General features: G+C 34.9%; 1 protein-coding gene across 1 annotated transcript; it reads left to right on the top strand.

Moving 5' to 3' along the window:
- Window positions 1–24160: 24160 nt before the first annotated feature.
- On the top strand, window positions 24161–24691 carry LOC131624546 (pterocarpan synthase 1-like). The gene has a single exon (XM_058895502.1). It carries the CDS (start codon window positions 24161–24163, stop codon window positions 24677–24679), a length of 519 nt encoding a protein of 172 aa, XP_058751485.1. The 3' UTR covers window positions 24680–24691.
- The last annotated feature ends 538 nt before the right edge of the window (window positions 24692–25229 follow it).

The following is a 25229-nucleotide window of genomic DNA, read 5'->3' as shown; positions in this document are numbered from 1 at the left end:
ATCATTACAGTACAAGAACATTTTGAGACATTTTACTTGAAAATTCACCATGCTACCTCAACAAGAATGAACCAATAAATGAACACAAACAACAACCAATATTATAAAAAATAAACAAAAGGATAAATATAAAATAATGGGGCAAAAATGATTAAGAAAGAGATGAATTTTTCTGTATGCAGGGGACCATGCTAAGCGGGCTCCTGCAGACCAAAACACCCACCAGCTTAAAACATATCCACTTCTAACCTCTCTTACCATTTCTTGACCTATACTAAATCATAAAAGAATGTATAAACGATGGAGTGCCTCCCACAAGCGCTTGTTATACGTTGTTAGCTCGACGCCTTTTATTGTTTCGTTCTTGGAAAGTAACTTCTCCACGACACGTCGGTGCTCTCGCCACAACGCAACCTAAAGAAAACATCCTAACCCAAACACTTAACAAACAAATCAAGAACAATGTATACACAAGTATGTGTCAAAAGACAAATATTCACAAAACTAAAATATTCAGAAAACTTTTATTAGCTAAACAAATTGAAAAGTGAAGATTAGAGAGTTCAAAACTAGTCCTATTTCCATTTGTTTAGCCAACACTAAATTTTCAAGTGTGATAAACATAAAAATATAAATGCACAAGTATGAAAACGTGTACAAATATACAAGTATGAAAACGTGTACAAATATACAAGTGTGTACAAATATCGCAATGCTATCCAATACCAAAACCAATCCCAGGAAATTACACCATTTTGTTGAAGTGGTAGAGGGAAAGCAACAAAAGATTTGGAAATATTATTCTAGGAATTTATCGTCTCCACGGGAATTGGTTGGAAAGAATTGTCGTTTGACGGATTCTTAGTTCTTGAGTTCGGGTTAAATGAGTTTTAAAGTAAAGTGTGGAAAAGTAAATTATAAACAGAAAATAAATGCACTTTCGAGAGGAGAAACTAATTTGGCACGAATGTAAACTACTCGTCACAAACTTAAACCTATCACTCCAATGCATCAAACATAAAATACTCGTCAGAATCACCATATATCCCTCACATCAATGTCCATTTCTAAAATACCAACGAGAGTTCAACCTTATTGCTCTTTCGACGATGTTTTAACCAGTCGAACAACACGGCACCACTGATCTGTCCTCGTCTTAGGAGCAGAGTGGTTGCCTTGCCATAGGTGTAGGGGCAAGTCAGGTCTGTGAGTATGAAGTGCGCCTAAGAGGGGGTGAAATAGGACAAATAAAAATTTCTGGTTTTAGAGACAAGGATGTTCTTATTTACTGGTTTGGTTAAGTGTGGATAAAGCAATCAAATGCGGAAAGATAAAGGATCCAACGACATTTCTAAGCTCCCCTCACAATTCGAGGGTAGTCCAGTCCCATTACGCAGTAAGAGATTTTCACTATTGTTGGTAACTTGAACAACATACAACAACAACACCAAGAAAAATCCTGTTGGACCAAGTACAATCCTCTTGTATTTTTTACTAAGACCACTTATGAGAAAAAGCATCTCAAAGTGCCTAACTTGTTTCCAACAATCCTGGACAACAAGTGAATAATAACCAATAGTCTTATTTTTAACAAATCTGAAAAATAAGATACAATACAAAGAATAATTTGAGTAGAAAATTTTAATATAATGAATCAATCACTTGATTGATCTTCCCTTTCAAGCAACAAATCTTTTAATGTAATACAAGTGTTTATGAATGTATGAGATGTATCTTTGCAATTTTCACAGAAAATCATGTGCAAAGCTTTTCAATAAAAGTAAGTATATTAACACTTGGATATTTTGAGGGTTAAAGAAAATTTATGATTTAGTGATATGTGTATGAAAGAGGTAATTTGTTAATGTCTGAAAATCTGAGTTTTATAGTCTCTAAAACACCCCTACAAAAGGTCATTATCCATGGAAAATTGTAATGGTTTAGGGTGAAAAGGTATAACAAAATTGTGTTGGAAAAAAATAGATTTTTTTGAAACTAGTACAGGGGAAACCGATTCCCTTAATATAGAACCCTGGTTCCCTATTCCAACTTAAAAGAATTTTTGATATTTTGAACTTGGAAACCGGTTCCCAAAATGTGGAACTCGGTTCCCATCCATTTGTGCGCAGTAATAAGGAGGCCGAGGGTTTGGGGAACCGGTTCCTCCAAATTGGAACCCGGCTCCCATAGTGTAAAAACTCAAAAAACTTAAGTAAAAAGGTTTGTTAGGGTTTTTGATGTTTTATAAGGTTTATGGGAAATGTATGTATGTTTGTAAACACTTGTTTTTGCACTAATAGATTTGTATGCCATATACCTTAATTCTTTTAGACGAATCAAGCTTGAATCCTTTAAGTAAAACTTGAAACTTGTTCTACAAGGCACATTAATCCATTACTTTTGCAATTGAGAGCTTGTCTTCATCAAAACCAAATAATAAGAAGCATGTCTTCACATTCTCCCCCTTTTCGATGATGACAACCTTTGCTTGAAATATATTGATGTTGATTTCTCTAACATCTAAAGCTCCCCCTAAATCAAAGCTCCCCCTTGATTTTTGGATGAAATTTTGTTTGAAAACTTGCTTGTATTTGAAACTTTGCTTGCTACAAATTGTTAGGAAACATACATGTATATATATAGAGTTCTACTCCCCCTTTGTCATTAGCAAAAAGGAATGGGAAAGAAGAAAAAATAATAAAATTATAAAAGCAATAAAAGACACACTTATATGATGAAATATTCTTTTGGCTATATGATGATGATTATATGTGATGTTCGTCCAATATACCGAGTTCTCTTTGCATTTTGAAGAAGGGTTCTTTTGCAAGTCGTTTTGTAAAACTATTTGCTAGTTGATTATGAGTATCAATGAACGTAACTTCGACGTCTCCTTTGTGAACGTGATCTCGTAGGAAATGATGTCGTTTGTCAATATGTTTGGTTCTTGAATGCATGACCGGATTCTTTATAATATTGATCGCACTGGTGTTGTCACACTTTAGAGGAATGCGTCCAAGATTTATGCCATAGTCACTGAGCTGTTGTTTTAACCATAAGATTTGAGCGCAACAAATTCCTTCTGCAATGTATTCTACTTCAGCCGTGCAAAGTGCTACACATGCTTGTTTCTTGTATGACCATGATACTAATGAATTTCTTAAGATGTGACTTGTTCTGCTCGTACTTTTACGATCAGTTTTGCAACCTGCATAGCCCGCGTCAGAATAACCAAGTAAATTACATATACTACCTTTTGGATACCATAGACCGACATTTGTTATTCCTTTGAGATACTTCATGATCCTTTTTACCGCCATGAGATGAGATTCCTTCGGGTTTTCTTGAAACCAGGCACACAAACAAACACTAAACATTATGTCAGGATGGCTTGCCGTTAAATAAAATAGTGAACCAATCATACCTTGATATTTTGTAATATCAATAGAGACACCAGATTCATCTCGATCCACATAAGTTCTGGATCCCATTGGTGTAGACATTGTTTTACAATTATCCATGTCAAATATTTTCAACAATTCTTTGCAGTACTTGGATTGGTTGAAGAAGATGCCATCCATTAATTTCTTTATTTGTAATCCAAGGAAATTGTTAATCTTACCCATCATAGGCATCTCAAATTCTCTTTGCATTATTGATGAGAATTCTTCATATAATTCTTTGTTTGTTGAACCAAATATGATTTCGTCAACGTAGACTTGAACTAATAAATTATGATTTTTAATTTTCTTTATAAACAAATTCTTATCAACTTTACCTTTTTTAAAACCTTTTTCGCATAGAAAGTTGCTAAGACAATCATACCATGTTCTTGGTGCTTGCTTTAAACTGTAAAGAACCTTTTTCAACTTGAAGACATGTGAGGGATTTTTGAAGTCTTCAAATTCCGGGAGTTGTTTGACATAGACTTCTTCATTGATGTATCCATTCAAGAAGGCGCTTTTGACGTCCATTTGAAAGAGCTGAAAATTTAATGAGCAAGCATAAGCAAGTAAAAGACGAAAAGCTTCTAACCTTGCAACCGGAGCAAAATTTTCTTCAAAGTCGATTTCTTCTTCTTGATTATACCCTTGAGCCACCAATCTTGCTTTTTTTCGAACAATTATTCCATTCTCATAAAGCTTGTTCTTTAACACCCATCTTGTACCTATGATGTGTTTATCACTTGGTCTAGGAACAAGTTCCCAAACTTGATTCCTTTCGAATTGGTTTAACTCTTCTTGCCTAGCAATTATCCATTGGTCATCTCCTAAGGCTTCATCAACTTTAGAAGGTTAAAATTGAGAGACAAATGCCATGTTTAAGAAAGCATCTTGAAGATTTAATCTTGTTGTAACGCCTTGACTAATATCACCAATGACTTTTGGATGATCTCTATGAGTTCTCCATTTCTTAGTGTAATACGGTGAACTGACTTTTTTGAAATGTCGCGGTTAAGCAAGAGTCGCCACCGACTTTTATTTTATCCAAATTAAACAGAAAGGCTAAAAGAACAGGAAAAAACCTTTTTAAAGAAAACAGGGTTCGGGGGGTAATTTATGCAAAGGGAAGGTGTAAGGCACCCTTTGCATCCATGGTTTTCCATGGGCTCTTAATTGCTTTGCTCTTTTTCGTTCAGAAATGTAGAAGAAGTGAATACGGACTTTAGCTCGTAAATGAGCGTAGCCATATCGAAGTTTTTTAAGAAAAAGATGAAAAAGAGTTTAATCGAGAGCAAGGCAATTAGGAGCAATTACCTTAATAATGTAGAAAAGTTCTTTTAGCCTTTCAGGGTGAAAGGGTCTATCCATGCCATAAGAGGGCAGGAAGCCTTTCATTTGGAGGTTGAAGGGTCATCGCAATATCGTTCGCCATAAGACTGTCCCATGCCATAGAGAGGCAGGTAGTCTAAGGGAAAGATCAGAATAGCCTTTCGTAGGCAACTAGAGGATACCTCAGCACTTCGTAGGCAACTTCCGAGGGACGAGATCATATTAGTGTATCGACGGCAGCATCATTAGGGACCTATGATCTTTGCATAATCGAGGCAACATGGCTGAGGTATCCTCGTATTCGAGGGACATGGCTATTCTGCAAAAAAAACCAAGGCAACAGGCAACAAGAAGGGTTACCACAAAAGCGTGCGTGGGTGCAACAATCACGTGATTAATTCAATATATTATCTTATAATTAGTTATTTTAAATTGATTAACAGGCTTGCACTCCCTAGGATTACTAACCATACAAAAATATAAAGAATATAATTAAAGCAATATGGGGAAGGGGAAAAAGAAACCAGCAGGGGGAAAGGGAAAATGAAGCCAGCGGGTTTGACATAAGTAATAATTAAAAGCAGAAAAAATAAAAGAGATTAGAGTTTTAGGGTTACCGACTATTTGAGCTTTGCCGATTGGCAAACCCTGAAAATGTGGGAAAAATAGAAACCAAAAAAGGAAGTGAGTGCATTATCAATTTAATAACAAGTAAAGTTAACCCTAATTAAAAAAAAGGCAAAAAGAAATTAAAATAAATATGAACAAAACTTGGCTTTGGATTTGATCTGATATGGTTGGCAGTCGGAGATAGCCTCAGGGTTAACCCTGAAAATGGGCAAAACAAAGGCAGACAGAAAATTGAGTGTAGGCAGAGTTCGTTATATTTAAAGGTAAACCCTAAAATAAATAAAATAAATGAAAAATATTAAGATAAGGATTAGATCGGGACTTAGCTTTGTAATGGGCATGGCGCGTAGTCAGAAGGAAACCCTGTTGCTAACCCTGAAAAGAATACACAAAAATAATATTTTAGTGCAGGGCAAATCCTCGTAAACCCTAATTCGGGCGAAAATTGAATAAAGTAACAAATCGATTTAATTAATTATTGGTTTCGCAACCTAAATAATTAAATCGAGGAAAAGAAAATAATTTAATCGGACAAAAAAACGATCTCATAATTTTTGTTAATTAAAACAAATTAATTATGGTTTATTAAAGAATTTAAATAAATAAAAACTAATTCTAATAATTAAAATAAATAAATAGAATAAATAAAATAGATAAATAGATAAAATAAATAAGTATAATAAACAAAATAAATATTATAAAATATTACTATAAAATAAATAAAAGAATTTAATAAAAAGATTTTGTTAAAATAAATGTGAAGAGGGGAAAAAAACAAATATACATATATATATATATATATATATATATATATATATATATATATATATATAAACAAAAACAAGTTGTGTAATTAAAAATAAAAACAAATTATAAAAATCTTAGCTTGTGATCGTATGCAGCGCGCGCGTGAGGTAGCATGGTAGACTGGCACGTCCAGATGCGTTGGATTGAAGATGATGATGATCAGATGGTCTGGATTGAAAGTTGCATCACGCTCACGTGGGTTGGCACGCACTGGATCCATCTGGGGAACAAAAAGCTCGCGCGCTCAAACTTTTGAATTCCAACCAATTAGACTGCGCCACGCAGTCATCTTCTCCACTAAAAAACTGTAAAACATCTTTTACAGTGCTTTTGGCAGATGCATTGTAAAAAGCCCTTACCTATTATACCGAGGGGTGTACGTGCGTGCTCTTGATGTTCTGAGCCTTGCTATTGATTGGAAAAGCTTCCTTGGAGGTCCAGGAACGTATTGCAATCGATGAACACCCTTGAATCGCCTTGTAATTTAGAATTGAAGTTTGGGTTTCTCTTGAATTTTTTTATCCGGATTAGGGTTCTCTGACTCAGAATTTTTGTAACCCTAGGGGTCTGGAATGATCATGTATATATAGGTGAATGTTTTAGGTCAACTTTTATGGAGAAAATCTTATTGAATCAATCTTTGCAAATTGTGAAAATTTGATTGAAAATATGTTATGAAATTCTTCTATATTTGGCCAAATATCAATCTTTCTTCAATCAATCTCTCTTGCACGAAATTATATTAGCAATATGCCTTAAATGATGATTGAATATGCTTAGAATAAGATCCCTAGCCAAATATTTGATTTTCCATGATTTATATTATTTTAATTCCTTTTTAATTAAAATAAAAAATAAAAATAAATCAACCAAGTAATATATTTTCGTGACAAGGGGATCTTGGGCTCTTGGATCCTTGAGGATCAAGATTGAACTAAAATTATTTGGACCCATTTGCAAAATATTTCAATTCCTTCACATTTTTCCCTCCAAAATAGTCCAACTTTGACAAGGCCTATCTCTCTCAATTTTTGAGGTATGGAAGTATTCTAGTACTTTTTAGAAACCTTAGAGAGTCCTCTAACCAGTGTTTTTGGTCCCATGTAAAAATAATTATCCATGCTCCTTGTGTGTCCTTTTGAAAAAAGTGACTATTTGTTGACCTTTGAAAAGGACCTATAATGTTTTGGTCCATATCTCCCAAATGAAGCATTTTTAGACTTGGCATGTGACAGACAAATTTGTAGAGCATTCAATTTCCTTCAAAATGAGCTTTGGATGGAAAATTTCTGATGTTCCATGTGAGAGTTATGGCTGGTCAAAGTTCAGTTGACTTTCTCCTATACAAACCCTAATTTAGAAACTTTTGGAATTGTTGATTTCTGATATTTCGTTGATGAACCATGATCAATTCTTTATTAAATGGTGAATGATACTTCAATATGAGGATGTTGACAAAAGATTAGGAGTTTTGACTGTACTTTGACCAAGTTGACTTTTAGGTTAAACTGGTCGACTGTTGACTTTTTGAGCAATTGAGTGACCAATCTTTTGTATTGAGCCCTGGATTTTGTCATGGAGATAATGTGGGGTATCATGGACCCTATGGGATGCTTTGGAGCCTTTGGTTCATTGATTTTCCTTCAGAACAACAAAACCCTAAATCTTTGAGCCTTGTTTAGGAGAGGGTGTCTTTGAGCTTTGTACCTTGATTTGAATTTGAACAAGAGAAATAGTATGGGCAAATTTTGGGGTATGACAGCTGCCCCTGTTCAATTTTCTTAAACCTGAAGATGTAGAGTGGTTTGTATGCCAGTCGGAATCTGAAGGTAGAAGAGGATTGAACACTAGAATACTCAGGAATTTGCCCCAGCTGATGATGAAGGGACTTTTGTCGGAGATGGGCTTGAAGATGCCATCCAGGTGTTTGGAAAAGATGTATGATGGGGATGGGCTTAAAGATGCCATCCGGTTGAGCATGCATTATACTATGTTTGAAATGTTTGAGAAGTAGTTGTTTGTATGTTGATCGTGTCATGACTGTTCATAGTAGATGAATTATATCTTTGAGAATGATCGTGTCATCACCGTTCGTAGTAAATGAATTAGATCTTTGAGAATGATCGTGTCATCACCGTTCGTAGTAAATGAATTAGATCTTCTTGTCGTGTTAGCACCGTTTGTAGTAACTGAATTAGACTTTAGAAACAGTTGATCGTATCCACACCGTTCGTGATGATAGAATTAGATCTCTGAGAATGATCGTTTCATCACCGTTCGTAGTAAATGAATTAGATATTTGAGAATGATCGTGTCATCACCGTTCGTAGTAAATGAATTAGATCTTTTTGTCGTGTCAGCACCGTTCGTAGTAACTGAATTAGACTTTAGAAACAATTGATCGTGTCCACACCGTTCGTGATGATGGAATTAGATCTCTGAGAGTTGATCGTGTCAGTACCGTTCGTAATACCTGAATTAGATCTTGGGAAGATGATCGTGTCTACACCATTCGTGATGATAGAATTAGATCTCTTGTCGTGTCAGCATCGTTCGTAGTAACTGAATTAGACTTTAAGAAACAGTTGATCATGTCCACACCGTTCGTGAGGATGGAATTAGATCTCTGAGAGTTGATCGTGTCAGTACCGTTCGTAATACCTGAATTAGATCTTTGAGAATGACCGTGTCATCACCGTTCGTAGTAAATGAATTAGATCTTCGAGTGTTGACCGTGTCAGTACCGTTCGTGGTAGCTGAATTAGATCTCGGAAATTTGGAGATTCCGTTCATTTGTCTGTACCTGTATTCTGTAATAGGTAAAAAAAAATTATGCAATGTCATGATGCATGTGTTATGTAATGAGTCCCTCAAAATAAATGAGAAACTTTGTATGTTATGTATGAGTCTATCATGAGGTAATGTATGCGATGTATGAGTATGTTTATGATTTATGACGTATGATTATGATTTATGCTATTTGACACATCTTGATTGAGAAGATGGATCTCCCATGTTTTTGATGTTTGATCTTATCTTGGAGATGCTCAGCTGGAGATTTATGGTTTTTGCTTGGGGATTATCAATAGGTTGATGTACCCTGATTGGGGATTGAAGATACTAATAAACCATGTTGGAGAAGAGCCCAGTGTTGGAGAACCGATAGTGTTGGAGAATTAAACTCTGTTGGGGAGCCATGTCTTTGTCGGGACGAGAGCATTTGAAGATATCTTCTTAATGATTACTCTATGGGGATATGATCTTGTGAACCCGGCTCTATGGGGAGACATGGGTGTCTTGAAAGTTTTCCCTAATATTATAGTAACTACCATTCCTGGGTTTGATTAGGACACACCACTGAATATTAATCAAGATGTCAAACTGGACTTGCATAGATTTGCCCCTGCTAATAGGGACTTTGGAAAGATTCACCTCGCGAGGGCTTTATGAGATGTGCACTATGGGCGACATGCCCCTGGTAATCATGGGCCCAGGAAAACGTCCCATGTTGATTGGGAAGTAGCTTCAGATCTACTTGGATACATGCTCCTGATTGTTTTGGCACCCTTGAGATATTCTTGAAATCTTGACTTGATTGCCCCAGATTGACTGGCATTCTTTGAGAGATTCTCGGAATCTTGACCTGACTGCCCTAGGTTGATTGGATAAACCATGTCATGCCCCTTGTATACATAAGAGACATTGCTTCTGAAGTGATTTTGTCTGTCGGGATAACTTTCAGTCATTAGTCGTACCATGTGCAAATTCTTCCTGATGCTAACATTCGAAATTATGTAGCAAAATATGTTTAATAATGAGTTCATGAGATGCAATGCATACGTTTGTCTTGAGTTTTTTGAAAAACATTAAAGCAGGAGATGTAAAAGGCGTGGTGTTTATAAAACGTGATGTTTGTAAAAGGAGATATCAACTCAGCTTTTATGGCAAACCTTAAGGAGTCAGGATACCTTTTTGGTGACAGTATGCTTTCGAACTAACCATGCTTCAGTTAGGACTTTCAAGGGTTGTAACGTGGCTTGGTTCAGTGTTTAAAAAACAAAGGATAATGGCTCAAAAATTTATTCATACCCATCCCAATCTTCGTGATGTTCTTCGATCCTATGTTCAGTTAACTCTGTGTTTAAGCCTTAGCAAAGCTTGAAGTTGTAACATTGATATTTGATGATGGTTAAAGTACCGGAGGTTTATTTGGACAGGCAGTCATTTTTTTTGTAATACTTTCTTTTTGTCGAGGATTTGTAGTGACCTCTTTTGAAATGTTTTCTTTTATCGAGGAAAATTTTTTAGCAACCTCCTTTTTAACTTTGATTTTGTTATCCCTAACTTTTGCCTGAACTGTCTATTTTGAGATTACAGTCAGCGGGATGTTTGATTTTTGATAAGTCTCCTTCATAGGTTTTGACTTAACATTTTTATCTCCTTTTTTTTTATGGATATTGACTGCCTGACTTAATGATTACAGAAACCCATCATTACTTGTGTAAAAACAACTGTATAATTGAGTTAACTGAATAACTACCCTGCCCCAGGTTATGATCAAGGATTTTAATTAGTACAAGAAATAAACTTCTACTTCTTAGGCTCAAAGGGGTTGACGAGGGATTAACATCCTTATATCTCCACTATTTAGGAATTGAAACAATGCCTGTACATCGTCAGCATAGTCCGCTCAAAAGCATACTGTATGAGGTTGTAGTATCGTTTTCGTCATCCTCCATTAAAGGCTTACAGCTTAGCAGGAATTGAGTATCACAAAACATATGCAAAGTAAAGACATAATTTAAAATGAGTGGTAACGAAATAGTTTATTCAAAATAAACATATGCAATTCACTAATGATGATTATTAAGACAGATAATGTCTATCATAAGTCGAATGTTTAAACAAACAGAAAAAGAAATTGCAAATGAAAGTAAATCTAATGATCTAACAAGTTCATCCTTCTAAACATTAATCAATCTTGTCGTGACTAGGAATGGGAGCGGTGATCACTACAGGAGTCTTGGGATGATTGAATTCAATTTCACTAGCATCGATCATGTCTTGAACCTTGTTCCTCAATGTCCAACAATTATCGGTGTCATGTCCAGGACTATTGGAATGATACGCACACCTCGCGTTGGGATTTTAGCGAGGAGAGGAAGTGTTGGGATTCACGGGAGGATCCTTTATAGTAATCAAGTTTGCTTTCAGCAGATATTGTAATGCCTGAGCCAGTGACATATTGATCTTTGTGAATTGACGCTTAGGTGGCACTGTCTTGCGACCTTGTTGTGGAACTGGTGTAGAGATTAGAATTGTCCCCACAGATTGGTTGCGTTCATTATGACCTTTCTGGTTGTAGCCATATGAGATTCCTCAGGTAAGTTGAAGTCAATGATCTGGTCGTCGATTAAATCTTGGATCTTATTCTTCAATAGCCAGCAATTGTTAGTGTCATGTCCAATGCTGTCGGAGTGATAAGCACATCTTGCATTGGGGTTATACTGATGAGACAAAGTGTTAGGATTCCGAGGCGGATCCCTCAAAGTAATTAGCCCTTTCTTCAACATCTGTTGTAATGCTTCAGCCAAAGTCATGTTGATCTTTGTGAATTGTCTTTTAGGCGCGTCATGTTTGCGTTGTGGTTGTGATGCTGATGTGGATATCAGAACCTCCCCAACTCGTTGGTTGCGCACAGTATTAGCCATGTAAGGCCCCTTAATTGAATTGAAATCAATGATCTTGTCGTCAATTAAGTCTTGGATCTTATGTTTCAATGGTCCACAATCCTCTGTGTCATGACCAGGACTATTCGAATGATAAGCACATCTCGCATGGTACTTATACCTAGGAGCAGGATTTGTAGGAAGTGAATATGAAGGTAATAGGATTATCAAGTTCTGATTGAGCAGTTGTTGCAGAACTTGAGACATCGGCATGTGCAACGGAGTGAATGATCGCTTGGGTTTGGGTTTCCATTTGTCTTGACCATCTTGCTGCCTATGTTGATCCTTCTCCTTCTCGATCAGAAGTGCCTTTAATTCTTCTTTCCCCTTGGCCAAGTGAAAGATTATTTTTCGGAACTGGTTATTCTGAGCCTGAAGATTTTTGACAGATTGTTCGAGATCCATTTTCTCACTGAAATAAACAGCGGAAAGATGAGGTATTTGCTTTTATGAAACCTGTGATGTAATGTTTATGAATGATATGATTATGTCTATGCAATGATCTCAAGGAGTTAAAGGCTTTTTAACACATTTAAAAAGGAAATAGAAACAAAACAAATTAATTATTTAAATAGAAACCAATGTATTATATGTTTTTGAAGTTACATCAAGGAAATACTAAAGAAATAATAAATAAAATACAATAAAAGAAATCATTCTTCAAGTCGGCGTTTCCTCTTCAATCCTCTGATTTCTTCTTTATGGGCTTTGACCATCTCATTCTTCTCTTGAACAAGTCTATCAATCTCTCGTTCCCATGATTGTATTTGATTCGGCGAGATAAATTCTTCAATCTTCCACTTGCGGGAGAAATAGTCAAGCATACTATCTCGTTCTTTAGCATTAGCCACTAATACTGCTTTTTCTGCCTCAACCACTTGTAAACGCTTTTCAAGATCAGCCTTTTCTTGTCTTAAGTGAGCAAAGGTGGTAGCAAGGTCTTCGTTTGGAGCGGGTACATAAGGCTCCAATTCTACGTGAACCTTTGGAGGAGTGATCCTTGGAACAATAGGTGTGTCAGATGGATATGGTATGCCAAACTCGACGACTCGGTCATAAATCCATTTAAAGTAAAGATCTGAAGGAGTATGGATCCTGGTTCTCAAATCTCTTGCACCTACCTTTTTTACTTCGTACCAAGCTTTAATGAAGCGATTCTTCTTTTCGGCTGTACCTGAACCATAGTCGAAACTTTCCGAGCTAAGATATATGGAGAGAGGCTGATCTTTCAAAGCAAAACCAAACTGATGTCGAGCAAGTACAGGATTATAAGTAATTCCTCCTTGGGTGCCAAGAAGAGGCACATTAGGGAACTCTCCACAACGATCAAATAACTGAACTCCCTCGAACTCTTTTGGATACCAAATGATGTCATCGTACTAAAGTCTCATAATCCTCTGAATCCAAGTCAAACCTTCTTCATTCTTTATTGCTGATCGGGGTAAGTGAGAAATAAACCACTTATGCAGAAGGGGAATGCATCCTAAAACACAACCTCGTCTCTTTATCAGCAGAGTTAGAACACTTTCCAAGAAGGGGAATGCATCCTAAAACACATCCTGAAACAGAACTTGTCCATATATCAGCAGAGTTAGAACACTTTCCAAGGCATCCATACTTAGAGCTTCAACAAAGATCTTGGCTTTCTCGTACAAGAAATCCACAGGTATTCCAGAATAGTCTATTTTATTGATCCAAACCTCGTTAATTTCTGATCTTGGTAGGTGCAGAGCAGCAGCAATGTCTTCCAACTTAGGACCTCCTTCCTCACCAGTGTAAGGAATTTGATCAGGTATGGGTATATCCATTATATGAGAGAATTCTTCCAATGTAGGTACCAGTTGAAAATCTCTATAAGTAAAACAATGGAGGAGAGGATCATAAAACTGCATCATGGAATTGAGAAGAGCTTCATCCACTTTGGTTCGTATTAAGCTTATCAGTTTGTTGAGAGGCTCAGTGAGAACGAGAGAACCAGTAATATCATCACACAAGAGTCTTAGTGCAGTAGGTACTTTCTTGAAGTTGAGAAAGAAAGGCTTTCGGATTAAAATTCCCATATTCAAATAACCTACAAAACAAATTATGGTTAAAAGACCTTTTTCTCCTTGAGATGGGTTAGCCATGTCATGAATGCATGTATGCATGATGCATCACAGAAAAACAAATCCACACAAATCACACAATTTTTGGCTTAAGGCTTGCATGGAGTCTGATCAGGTGTCCTTTCCAAGGATATTTCTATGGATTAGGAGGTTTCAGCAACAGGTTCTATAAGTTATCCAGAATTGTCAGCCCTTCTAAAGCACCCTCGGACATGATGCATTTGCACAATCCAATGATACTTTGAGAGAGAACCTATCTGAATCGTAGCATCGGGTAGCGACTAGTTCTCAACATTTGTCAAGAGTAGTCCCCCCACTACGTTCCTAAAGGCCAGGATGGGTTAAAGGTGACTAAAGGTCCTTGAGCTCCGGCGCACCCACAGGCACATACATAGACCCCCCTCAATTGAGAAAGGTGTGCATATGCTATGGAGTCCTAACTCAAGTGTGAAATTCATATTGACTCATCTCCCACATATGTGAAAGAGGTCGCCATGACTATGCCACTCCTAATCTTAAGTGTTCTTGAATCCGGGAATAGGATTCGTCCTTCATTTAATTCCCAAAACGCCCCTGAAAAAATAAAACAAACAAAGCAAACAATAGAAAACATTTAAGTGAATCCTAACCTTTTAAGGTAACCCCTCTTTTATAAGAAAATAAATCCCCAACAGAGTCGCCAGTTCTGTAATACGGTGAACTGACTTTTTTGAAATGTCGCGGTTAAGCAAGAGTTGCCACCGACTTTTATTTTATCCAAATTAAACAGAAAGGCTAAAAGAACGGGAAAAAACCTTTTTAAAGAAAACAGGGTTCGGGGGGTAATTTGTGCAAAGGGAAGGTGTAAGGCACCCTCTGCATCCATGGTTTTCCATGGGCTCTTAATTGCTTTGCTCTTTTTCGTTCAAAAATGTAGAAGAAGTGAATACGGACTTTAGCTCGTAAATGAGCGTAGCCATATCGAAGTTTTTTAAGAAAAAGATGAAAAAGAGTTTAATCGAGAGCAAGGCAATTAGGAGCAATTACCTTAATAATGTAGAAAAGTTCTTTTAGCCTTTCAGGGTGAAAGGGTCTATCCATGCCATAAGAGGGCAAGAAGCCTTTCATTTGGAGGTTGAAGGGTCGTCGCAATATCGTTCGCCATAATACTGTCCCATGCCATAGAGAGGCAGGTAGTCTAAGGGAAAGATCAGAATAGCCTTTCGTAGGCAACCAGAGGATACCTCAGCACTTCGTAGGCAACTTCCGAGGGACGAGATCATATTAGTGTATCGACGGCAGCATCATTAGGGACCTATGATCTTTGCATAATCGAGGTAACATGGCTGAGGTATCCTCGTATTCGAGGGACATGGCTATTCTGCAAAAAAAACCAAGGCAACAGGCAACAGGCAACAAGAGGGGTTACCACAAAAGCGTGCGTGGGTGCAACAATCACGTGATTAATTCAATATATTATCTTATAATTAGTTATTTTAAATTGATTAACAGGCTTGCACTCCCTAGGATTACTAACCATACAAAAATATAAACAATATAATTAAAGCAATATGGGGAAGGGGAAAAAGAAACCAGCAGGGGGAAAGGGAGAATGAAGCCAGCAGGTTTGACATAAGTAATAATTAAAAGCAGAAAAAATAAAAGAGATTAGAGTTTTAGGGTTACCGACTATTTGAGCTTTGGCGATTGGCAAACCCTGAAAAGGTGGGAAAAATAGAAACCAAAAAAGGAAGTGAGTGCATTATCAATTCAATAACAAGTAAAGTTAACCCTAATTAAAAAAAAAAGGCAAAAAGAAATTAAAATAAATATGAACAAAACTTAGCTTTGGATTTGATCTGATATGGTTGGCAGTCGGAGATAGCCTCGGGGTTAACCCTGAAAATGGGCAAAACAAAGCCAGACAGAAAATTGAGTGTAGGCAGAGTTCATTATATTTAAAGGTAAACCCTAAAATAAATAAAATAAATGAAAAATATTAAGATAAGGATTAGATCGGGACTTAGCTTTGTAATGGGCATGGCGCGTAGTCAGAAGGAAACCCTGTTGCTAACCCTGAAAAGAGTACACAAAAATAATACTTTAGTGTAGGGCAAATCCTCGTAAACCCTGATTCGGGCGAAAATTGAATAAAGTAACAAATCGATTTAATTAATTATTGGTTTCGCAACCTAATTAATTAAATCGAGGAAAAGAAAATAATTTAATCGGACAAAAAAACGATCTCATAATTTTTGTTAATTAAAACAAATTAATTATGGTTTATTAAAGAATTTAAATAAATAAAAACTAATTTTAATAATTAAAATATATAAATAGAATAAATAAAATAGATAATATAGATAAAATAAATAAGTATAATAAACAAAATAAATATTATAAAATATTACTATAAAATAAATAAAAGAATTTAATAAAAATATTTTGTTAGAATAAATGTGAAGAGGGAAAAAAACAAATATATATATATATATATATATATATATATATATATATATATATATATAAATAAAAATAAAAACAAGTTGTGTAATTAAAAATAAATAAAATTATAAAAATCTTAGCTTGTGACCGTATGCAGCGCGCGCGTGAGGTAGCATGGTAGACTAGCACGTCCAGATGCGTTGGATTGAAGATGATGATGATCAGATGGTCTAGATTGAAAGTTGCATCACGCTCACGTGGGTTGGCACGCACTGGATCCATCTGGGGAATAAAAAGCTCGCGCGCGGAAACTTTTGAATTCCAACCAATCAGACTGCGCCACGCAGTCGTCTTCTCCAATAAAAACTGTAAAACATCTTTTATAGCGCTTTTGGCCGATGCGCTATAAAAATCCCTTACCTATTATACCGAGGGGTGTACGTACGTGCTCTTGATGTTTTAAGCCTTGCTATTGATTGGAAAAGCTTCCTTGGAGGTCCAGGAACGTATTACAATCGATGAACACCCTTGAATCGCCTTGTAATTCAGAATTGAAGTTTGAGTTTCTATTGAATTTTTTGATCCGGATTAGGGTTCTCTGACTCATAATTTTTGTAACCCTAGGGGTCTGGAATGATCATGTATATATAGGTGAGTGTTTTAGGTCAACTTTTATGGAGAAAATCTTATTGAATCAATCTTTGCAAATTGTGAAAATTTGATTGAAAATATGTTATGAAATCCTTCTATATTTGGCCAAATATCAATCTTTTTTCAATCAATCTCTCTTGCACGAAATTATATTAGCAATATGCCTTAAATGATGATTGAATATGCTTAGAATAAGATCCCTAGCCTAATATTTGATTTTCCATGATTTATATTATTTTAATTCCTTTTTAATTAAAATAAAAAATAAAAATAAATCGACCAAGTAATATATTTTCGTGACAAGGGGATCTTGGGTTCTTGAATGCTTGAGGATCAAGATTGAACTAAAATTATTTGGGCCCATTTGCAAAATATTTCAATTCCTTCACATTTATCCCTCTAAAATAGTCCAACTTTGACAAGGCCTATCTCTCTCAATTTTTGAGGTATGGAAGTGTTCTAGGACTTTTTAGAAACCTTAGAGAGTCCTATAACCATAGTTTTTGGTCCCATGTAAAAATAATTTTCCATGCTCCTTGTGTGTCCTTTTGAAAAAAGTGACTATTTGTTGACCTTTGAAAAGGACCTATAATGTTTTGGTCCATATCTCCCAAATGAAGCATTTTTAGACTTGGCATGTGAGAGACAAATTTCTAGAGCATTCAATTTCCTTCAAAATGAGCTTTGGATGGAAAATTTCTGATGTTCCATGTGAGAGTTATGGCTGGTCAAAGTTCAGTTGACTTTCTCCTATACAAACCCTAATTTAGAAACTTTTGGAATTGTTGATTTCTGATATTTCCTTGATGAACCATGATCAATTCTTGATTAAATGGTGAATGATACTTCAATATGAGGATGTTGACAAAAGATCAGGAGTTTTGACTGTACTTTGACCAAGTTGACTTTTAGGTCAAACTGGTCGACTGTTGACTTTTTGAGCAATTGAGTGACCAATCTTTTGTATTGAGCCCTGGATTTTGTCATGGAGATAATGTGGGGTATCATGGACCCTATGGGATGCTTTGGAGCCTTTGGTTCATTGATTTTCGTTCAGAACAACAAAACCCTAAATCTTTGAGCCTTGTTTAGGAGAGGGTGTCTTTGAGCTTTGTACCTTGATTTGAATTTGAACAAGAGAAATAGTATGGGCAAATTTTGGGGTATGACACTTAGGTAGATTGTTAAAATTTGATTTTTGTTGAATAGGTTCTACTTGATTCTCATTGTTGACTTTAAAAGTTTCTCCTTGAGGTTCCGTTTGATTTTCATTGTTAATTTTGGAAGTATCTATGTGATTCTTCGATTGATTCTTATTATTCATCTGGAAAGTATCTTCTTGAGGAACTACTATTATATCATCATCACCATGATTACAAATAATATCCTCCTTGGAGGGATTAGATTCATCAAAAGATACATGCATAGATTATTCAATTTTTAAAGTTCTTTTGTTATATATTCTAAAAGCTTTACTAGAAAGAGAATAACCAAGAAAAATACCTTCATCGGATTTTTCATCAAACTTACCAAGATTGTCTTTGTCATTGTTTAAGACAAAACACTTGCATCCAAAGATGTGAAAATAAACAATGTTTGGTTCCTTCCTTTGAATAGTTCATATGGAGTTTTTTTATAATAGGTCTAATATTAACTCTATTACTTACAAAGCATGTCGTGCTTACCGCATCCACCCAAGAGTATTTTGGAAGATCTGAATCACTGAGCATTTGTTCTTGCAAGTTCCACAAGTGACCTATTCTTTCTTTCCACTAGTCCATTTTGTTGAGGAGTCCTTGGTGCAGAGAAATTATGAGATATTCCATGTTCTTCACAAAATTCTTCAAAAGAAGCATTTTGAAATTCTCCACCATGGTCACTTCTTATGGAGGCAATTGTTATGGACTTCTCATTTTCAATTGGTTTCCATATTTCTTGAACGCTTTGAATGCATCATTTTTCTGCACTAAAAAGAATGTCCAAGTATATCTAGAGAAATCGTCAATAATAACTAAGGCATATACATTACCTCTGAGACTTCTTGTTCTTGATGGACTAAATAAGTCCATATGCAACAATTGTAGCGGCCTTATGGTGGACACCACATTCTTAGACTTGAAAGTTGATTTTTGTTTGTTTCCCTTTTTGACACGCATCACAAATTCTATATTTGACAAACTTTATCTTAGGCAATCCAATGACAAGATCATGCTTTATTAGTTTATACAAATGGTCCATATGAATATGAGCAGTTCTTTTATGCCAAAGCCATGAGTCAATATTGTACGCCATGAGACATCTTACCTTCATAGATAAATCATCAAGAGAAATCATAAATATATTATTAATTCTTTTACCTTTAAGTTTAAACTCGTGTGTGACTTCGTCATCTATCAAGCATTCATCTTTAGTGAACTTGATCTTGAAGCCTCTGTCACAAAGTTGGCTAATACTAAGAAGATTATGCTTTAGTCCTTCAACATAAAGAACATCTTCAATGGATGTGAAAGGTGGTGCACAAAATTTGCCTATGCCAAGAATCTTTCCTTTATTGTTATCTCCATAAGTAACATAACCCTTGGCCTTAAGCTTTAGATTTGAAAAATTGTTAATGTCTCCCGTCATATGCTTGGAACAACCACTATTGAGATACCATAGATTTGATGTGGTCTTCAAGCATACCTACAAAACAAATTAAGTTTTGTTAGGTACCTAAATTTCTTTGGATCCTTTATAATTAGTACCTTTCTTTATCCAAACATAATACCCACTTGCTACACTAAAGTTTCTAACATAGCAAGCATTAGGTGTATGGCCACTTATACCATAGTAAAAACATGTAGGAACAAAATTACTTCTATATCTCGGAACATAAGGTTTATTTTTAGGAAATTTTTTCATAGGATGGTGATGAACCACTTTAGGCTTGTTAACATTCTCTTGGGATGTTTGTTCACTAGCCTTAACAAAAATAGTTTTGTTAGAACTTGGTTTTGAGAACTTTGAATAACCAAGCCCACTTCTATCATTAGAATATCTTTGTTGACTAAGGACACCCTCCAAACCAATTTTTCCTTTTTCATATCTTTCAAGGACTCTCATTAATTGGACAATTTGGAAAGAAAGTGATTCACAATAGTTACATGTAGATTTTTATTTTTCTTTATTAACATATTGTTTCTTTTCAATCTCGAAATCTTTTTGCATAATATCAATTTTCTCTTCAAGAGATTTAATTTGTTTCTCTTGTGTTGATACGGTTCTATATAACATTTTGCATTCACTCAATAGGTCATTTATGCCACCTTGTGGATCATTATCATATATGGAAAATTCATTACTATCCTCATCGTTCTTTTCATAGGAATTGTGTGAAGCCATCAATGCTAGATTTGCACTTTCGTCGCTATCCCGAATCGGATGATGAACTTATCTCATTGTCTTCCCATACAACACAGGCCTTTTTATGCTTGAAGTCCTTTTTGCCTTTGACACCACCATTCTTGGAGAGTTTAGGACAATCTGGTTTTATATGACCTTGCTTACCACATTCATAACATGTGACATCTTGTGTTGAAGTGGAAGCCTCCTATTTCCTGAAATGTTTCTTTCATTTTACATGAGAGGATTTATCGTTTTTACCAAAGAACTTACCAAGTCTTTTAATAAGGAGCATGGAATTTTCATCTTCCACCAGTGGATCATCGAACATAGAATCTACTTTCAAAGCGATGCCTTTGGATTTTGTCTATAAACATTCGTGCTTTTCAAGTCTTCCGAGTTCAGTTTCATATTCTTGAAGTTTTCTGAACAGTGTTGTGAAAGTCATTTTAGTTAGAGTTTTCTTCTCGGATATTTCCGTTACCTTTGTTGCCCTTCTCTGGTTAAGGATCTTAGGACTTTAAGATTTTGTTCCTCGGTAGAGAGTTTCTTTCCAAGAGCGCTTAAATGATTTACTAAGTGAACAAATCTCTTTTGTAAATCAAGAATGGATTCTACAGGCTGCATTCTAAATAACTCATATTATTGACTCAATGTATTTAATCGAGATCTCTTAACTTCAACGGTTCCTTCATGAGTTTCTACTAACGTATCCCATATTTCTTTAGCTGTTGTACATGCCGAAACACGAAATAATTCATCCATGCTAAGTGCACCTTGAAGAAGATTGATAGCCTTTTGTCAGCAAGAACTCTTTTCTTATCGTCGTCATTCCATGAGTCTTTAGGTTTATCTGATCCAACGCTATCGACAACAGTTGTAGGAACAAAAGGACCATCTAGGACAGCCTCCCATACTTCTTCTCCTTGTGCTTCTAAGTAAGCATTCATCCAAATTTTCCAAAAATCAAAGTATTGTCCACATAACAATGGAGGTTTGCTGTTGCTACCATTGTCTCTAAAAACTGGATTTTGATTTGTGGAAGCCATCTGAATCTTTTAGGAACAAGTTACCTATAACCTGCTCTGATGCCAATTGTAAGTATGAAGTGCGCCTAAGAGGGGGTGAATTAGGACAAATAAAAATTTATAGTTTTAGAGACAAGGATGTTCTTATTTTCTGGTTTGGTTAAGTGTGGATAAAGCAATAAAATACAGAAAGATAAAGGACACAATGATATATCCTGGTTCCCCTCACAATCCGAGAGTACTCCAGTCCCCTAACGCAGTAAGAGATTTTCACTATTGTTGGTAACTTGTACAACACACAACAACAACACCAAAAACAATCTTCTTGGACCAAGAACAATCCTCTTGGATTTTTCACTAAGACCACTTATGAGAACAATCCTCTTAAAGTGCCTAACTTGTTTCCAACAATCCTGGACAACAAGTGAATAATAATCAATGATCTTCTTTTCAACAAATCTGAAAAATAAGATACAATATAAAGAATAATTTGATTAGAAAATTTTGAAATAATGAATCAATCACTTGATTGATCTTCTCTTTCAGGCAACATATCTTTTAATGTAATACAAGTGTTTATGAATGTATGAGATGTATCTTTGCAATTTTCACAGAAAATTATGTGCAAAGCTTTTCAATTAAAGTAAGTATATGAACACTTGGATATTTTGAATGTTAAAGAAAATTTATGATTTAGTGATTTGTGTATGAAAGAGGTAATTTGTTATTGTCTGAAAATCTGAGTTTTATAGCCTCTAAAACATCCCTACAAAAGGTCATTATCCAGGGAAGATTGTAATGGTTTAGGGTGAAAAGGTATAACAAAATTCTATTGGAAAAAAAAAAGAATCTTTTGAAACTAGTACAGGGGAAACCGGTTCCCTTAATATAGAATCTGGGTTCCCTATTCCAACGTTAAAGAATTTTTGAAATTTTGAATTGGGTAACCGGTTCAAAAAATGGGGAACTCGGTTCCCATCCATTTGTGCGCAATAATAAGGAGGCAGAGGGTTTAGGGAACCATAGTGTAAAAACTCAAAAAATTTAAGTAAAATGGTTTGTTAGGGTTTTAGATGTTTTGCAAGGTTTATGGGAAATGTATGTATGTTTGTAAACACTTGTTTATGCATTAATAGATTTGTATGCCATATACCTTAATTCTTTTAGACCAATCAAGCTTGAATCCTTTGAGTAAAACTTGAAACTTGTTCTTCAAGGCACATTGATCCATTCCTTTTGCAATTGAGATCTTGTCTTCATCAAAACCAAATAATAAGAAGCCTGTCTTCACAAGGTCGAACGTAGCGATGGTGAGCTGTCCTCGACATGAAGGAGGAGCGAGCCCGATGAAGGGTTGGGGGAGACAGCGGTCCTACTGCCCTTAATTGATTGGGTTAAGATATAGGTGTCGTCCTGAGAACAGATATGAATTGGGCCCTTATTAGCCGTCGGGCTAGTCCACAACTATATATATATATATATATATATATATATATATATATATATATATATATATATATATATATATATATATATATATATATATATATATATATTGTTTAATAATAGTTTTAATTTTATACTTAACACCTATAAGATATACTGATTTATAAAAGATAATATACAAGAGACATTAATCTTACTATTTTTTGCTCTATCCAAATTTGCTATCTCATTTTTTTTTCAACTTTTTAATTTTGTTAAAAATAAATATTATTATTTTTTTCATTTAAAACTATTCCATTTTCTATAATTATTTAAAAATTAAAAATAAAATAAATATTCTCTAAACTGTCATTTTAATAAAATAAATTATTAATAATAATTTAATAAAGTTAATGGTAGAGTTACTCATATAATAGTTTTTTGGGTGGATTTACTCATATGACAGTTTTTTTTTTTTTTAAAATGTTGGGTAGAGTTATTCATATAATATATTTTTTTTTGAAATTTAAAATTAATTTAATAAAAAATTAAATATAATAAAATTAAATGACATTTAAGTGATGAATTGAATATACATTATCCAACTTTTAGAGATTGGTAGATATATTATCACCTAATATTTATCTAAAAGGATTGTGGGGTAAGAAATAGAGTGAATCTCAACTCTAAGAAATATTATGTTATGTTTCGTACATATAACTATATCTTTTATTCCACAACGGTAAATGAAACACATTTCATGTGAATTATTCCGGTGTTAGAGATGCATTAATTATCACCAAAACATAATTTGTCCAAGTCGGTGAGTAGAACAAGCACAAATTATAATGAGGCTAGAGAGAATCACATTAATTTATTTATGTAAATGATTTGTTCACAATATTATTCATATACTCACGTTTAAATGACTCGCATATTTATTTGAAATTAAAGTTTGTTGTAAAAAAAACTTTAATTTTAAAGAAAGTCTTTCTTTAAGTATAAATTCTGTCCCGGATCGCCTCTATAAATTTCAACCATTTTCAGAAGTTTTTTTTTTAAATAGGTAATGGTATTAATAAAGAGCAAAAGGGTTGCTCCTCCCAAATACAAGACTACAACGGACCTCTAATCAATAGCAAGATAGAGGAAGAACATGCCACATGTGGAAATTACATTTAGAGATACTCTTGGAACACCAAAAAAAAATGACGGCAAAGTTTTCAGTTCCAATATTGCTTTTCATAACCATTAACATAGCTAATGGTCAAGCTCAACCAACTCACTCAACCTTGGTGTTCTACCTACAAGATGTCGGAAAAGGACCTAAGGCAACGGTTGCTACGGTTATAGGCATCAATGGTAAGGTTTGGTCTTATAACACATTTGGAACAATATTTGTTGTTGATGATCCTGTTACATTAAGTCCTAGTTCATTTTCAACTCAAATCGGAAATGCTCAAGGTACAATTACAGTAACTTCGCAAGATGGCGCAAATGTGAACATTGTTTTGTCAATTGTGTTCAACAATGAGCAATATGCTGGTAGCACTTTGGAAATTCAAAGTACAAGTCGCCAACGTGATAATTTAAGAGAGTTAGGTGTTGTTTCTGGAACAGGAAGGTTTCGATTTGCAAGAGAAATTGCTGTGCTTGAAACTATATCTTATGATCCTACAAGTAGTCAGTCTGTTATTAGGTTGACTATAACCTTGACAATACCTTGAAAACTTATGTATTTTTACATGGTTAATGCTAGTTAAAATAGAACATCATATGATGCAAGATTCATATATTTACCAATAAACTAAAATCAAAGATATCACCCTTTTATCTTATTTAGCTGTATTTTTTTCTTATTAGTATTATCTTTTATTCTATGTCCAACTTGGATTGTGATAATAGACTACTTGAAAAATATTTAATTTGTTAAATTGAACGTAATATTTTTTTTAATAGGCAATGATATTAGAAATCGTACTAGGGGTGCAACCCTTACATCGAAAAGACTCTAAGAAGAGTTGCATTAGTTCAAAGATAATTTATACCAATCATAAAAAATAAGTCTAAAATCGGAAACACTATTACACATCCATCTCCAAGAGTAAAACATTATGTTGGATATTGACCACTTCGAAGCTAAAAGGGGCACTATCAAAGATAATAGCATTCCTCATTAACCAAATGTTCCAAATTAAAGGCAACCAAATTAAATTAAGTTTAGCTCTAGTCTTGGCTTCTTTCACCTTGTCTTGAATGCAACCGAAGTTCTTGAAT

The sequence above is a fragment of the Vicia villosa genome, unplaced genomic scaffold (genome assembly GCF_029867415.1).
Source record: "Vicia villosa cultivar HV-30 ecotype Madison, WI unplaced genomic scaffold, Vvil1.0 ctg.000133F_1_1, whole genome shotgun sequence".
In the NCBI taxonomy this organism is placed as follows: Eukaryota; Viridiplantae; Streptophyta; class Magnoliopsida; order Fabales; family Fabaceae; genus Vicia; species Vicia villosa.
The sequence above is the reverse complement of the archived record's forward strand: the minus strand, read 5'-3'. Positions and strand labels throughout refer to the sequence as shown.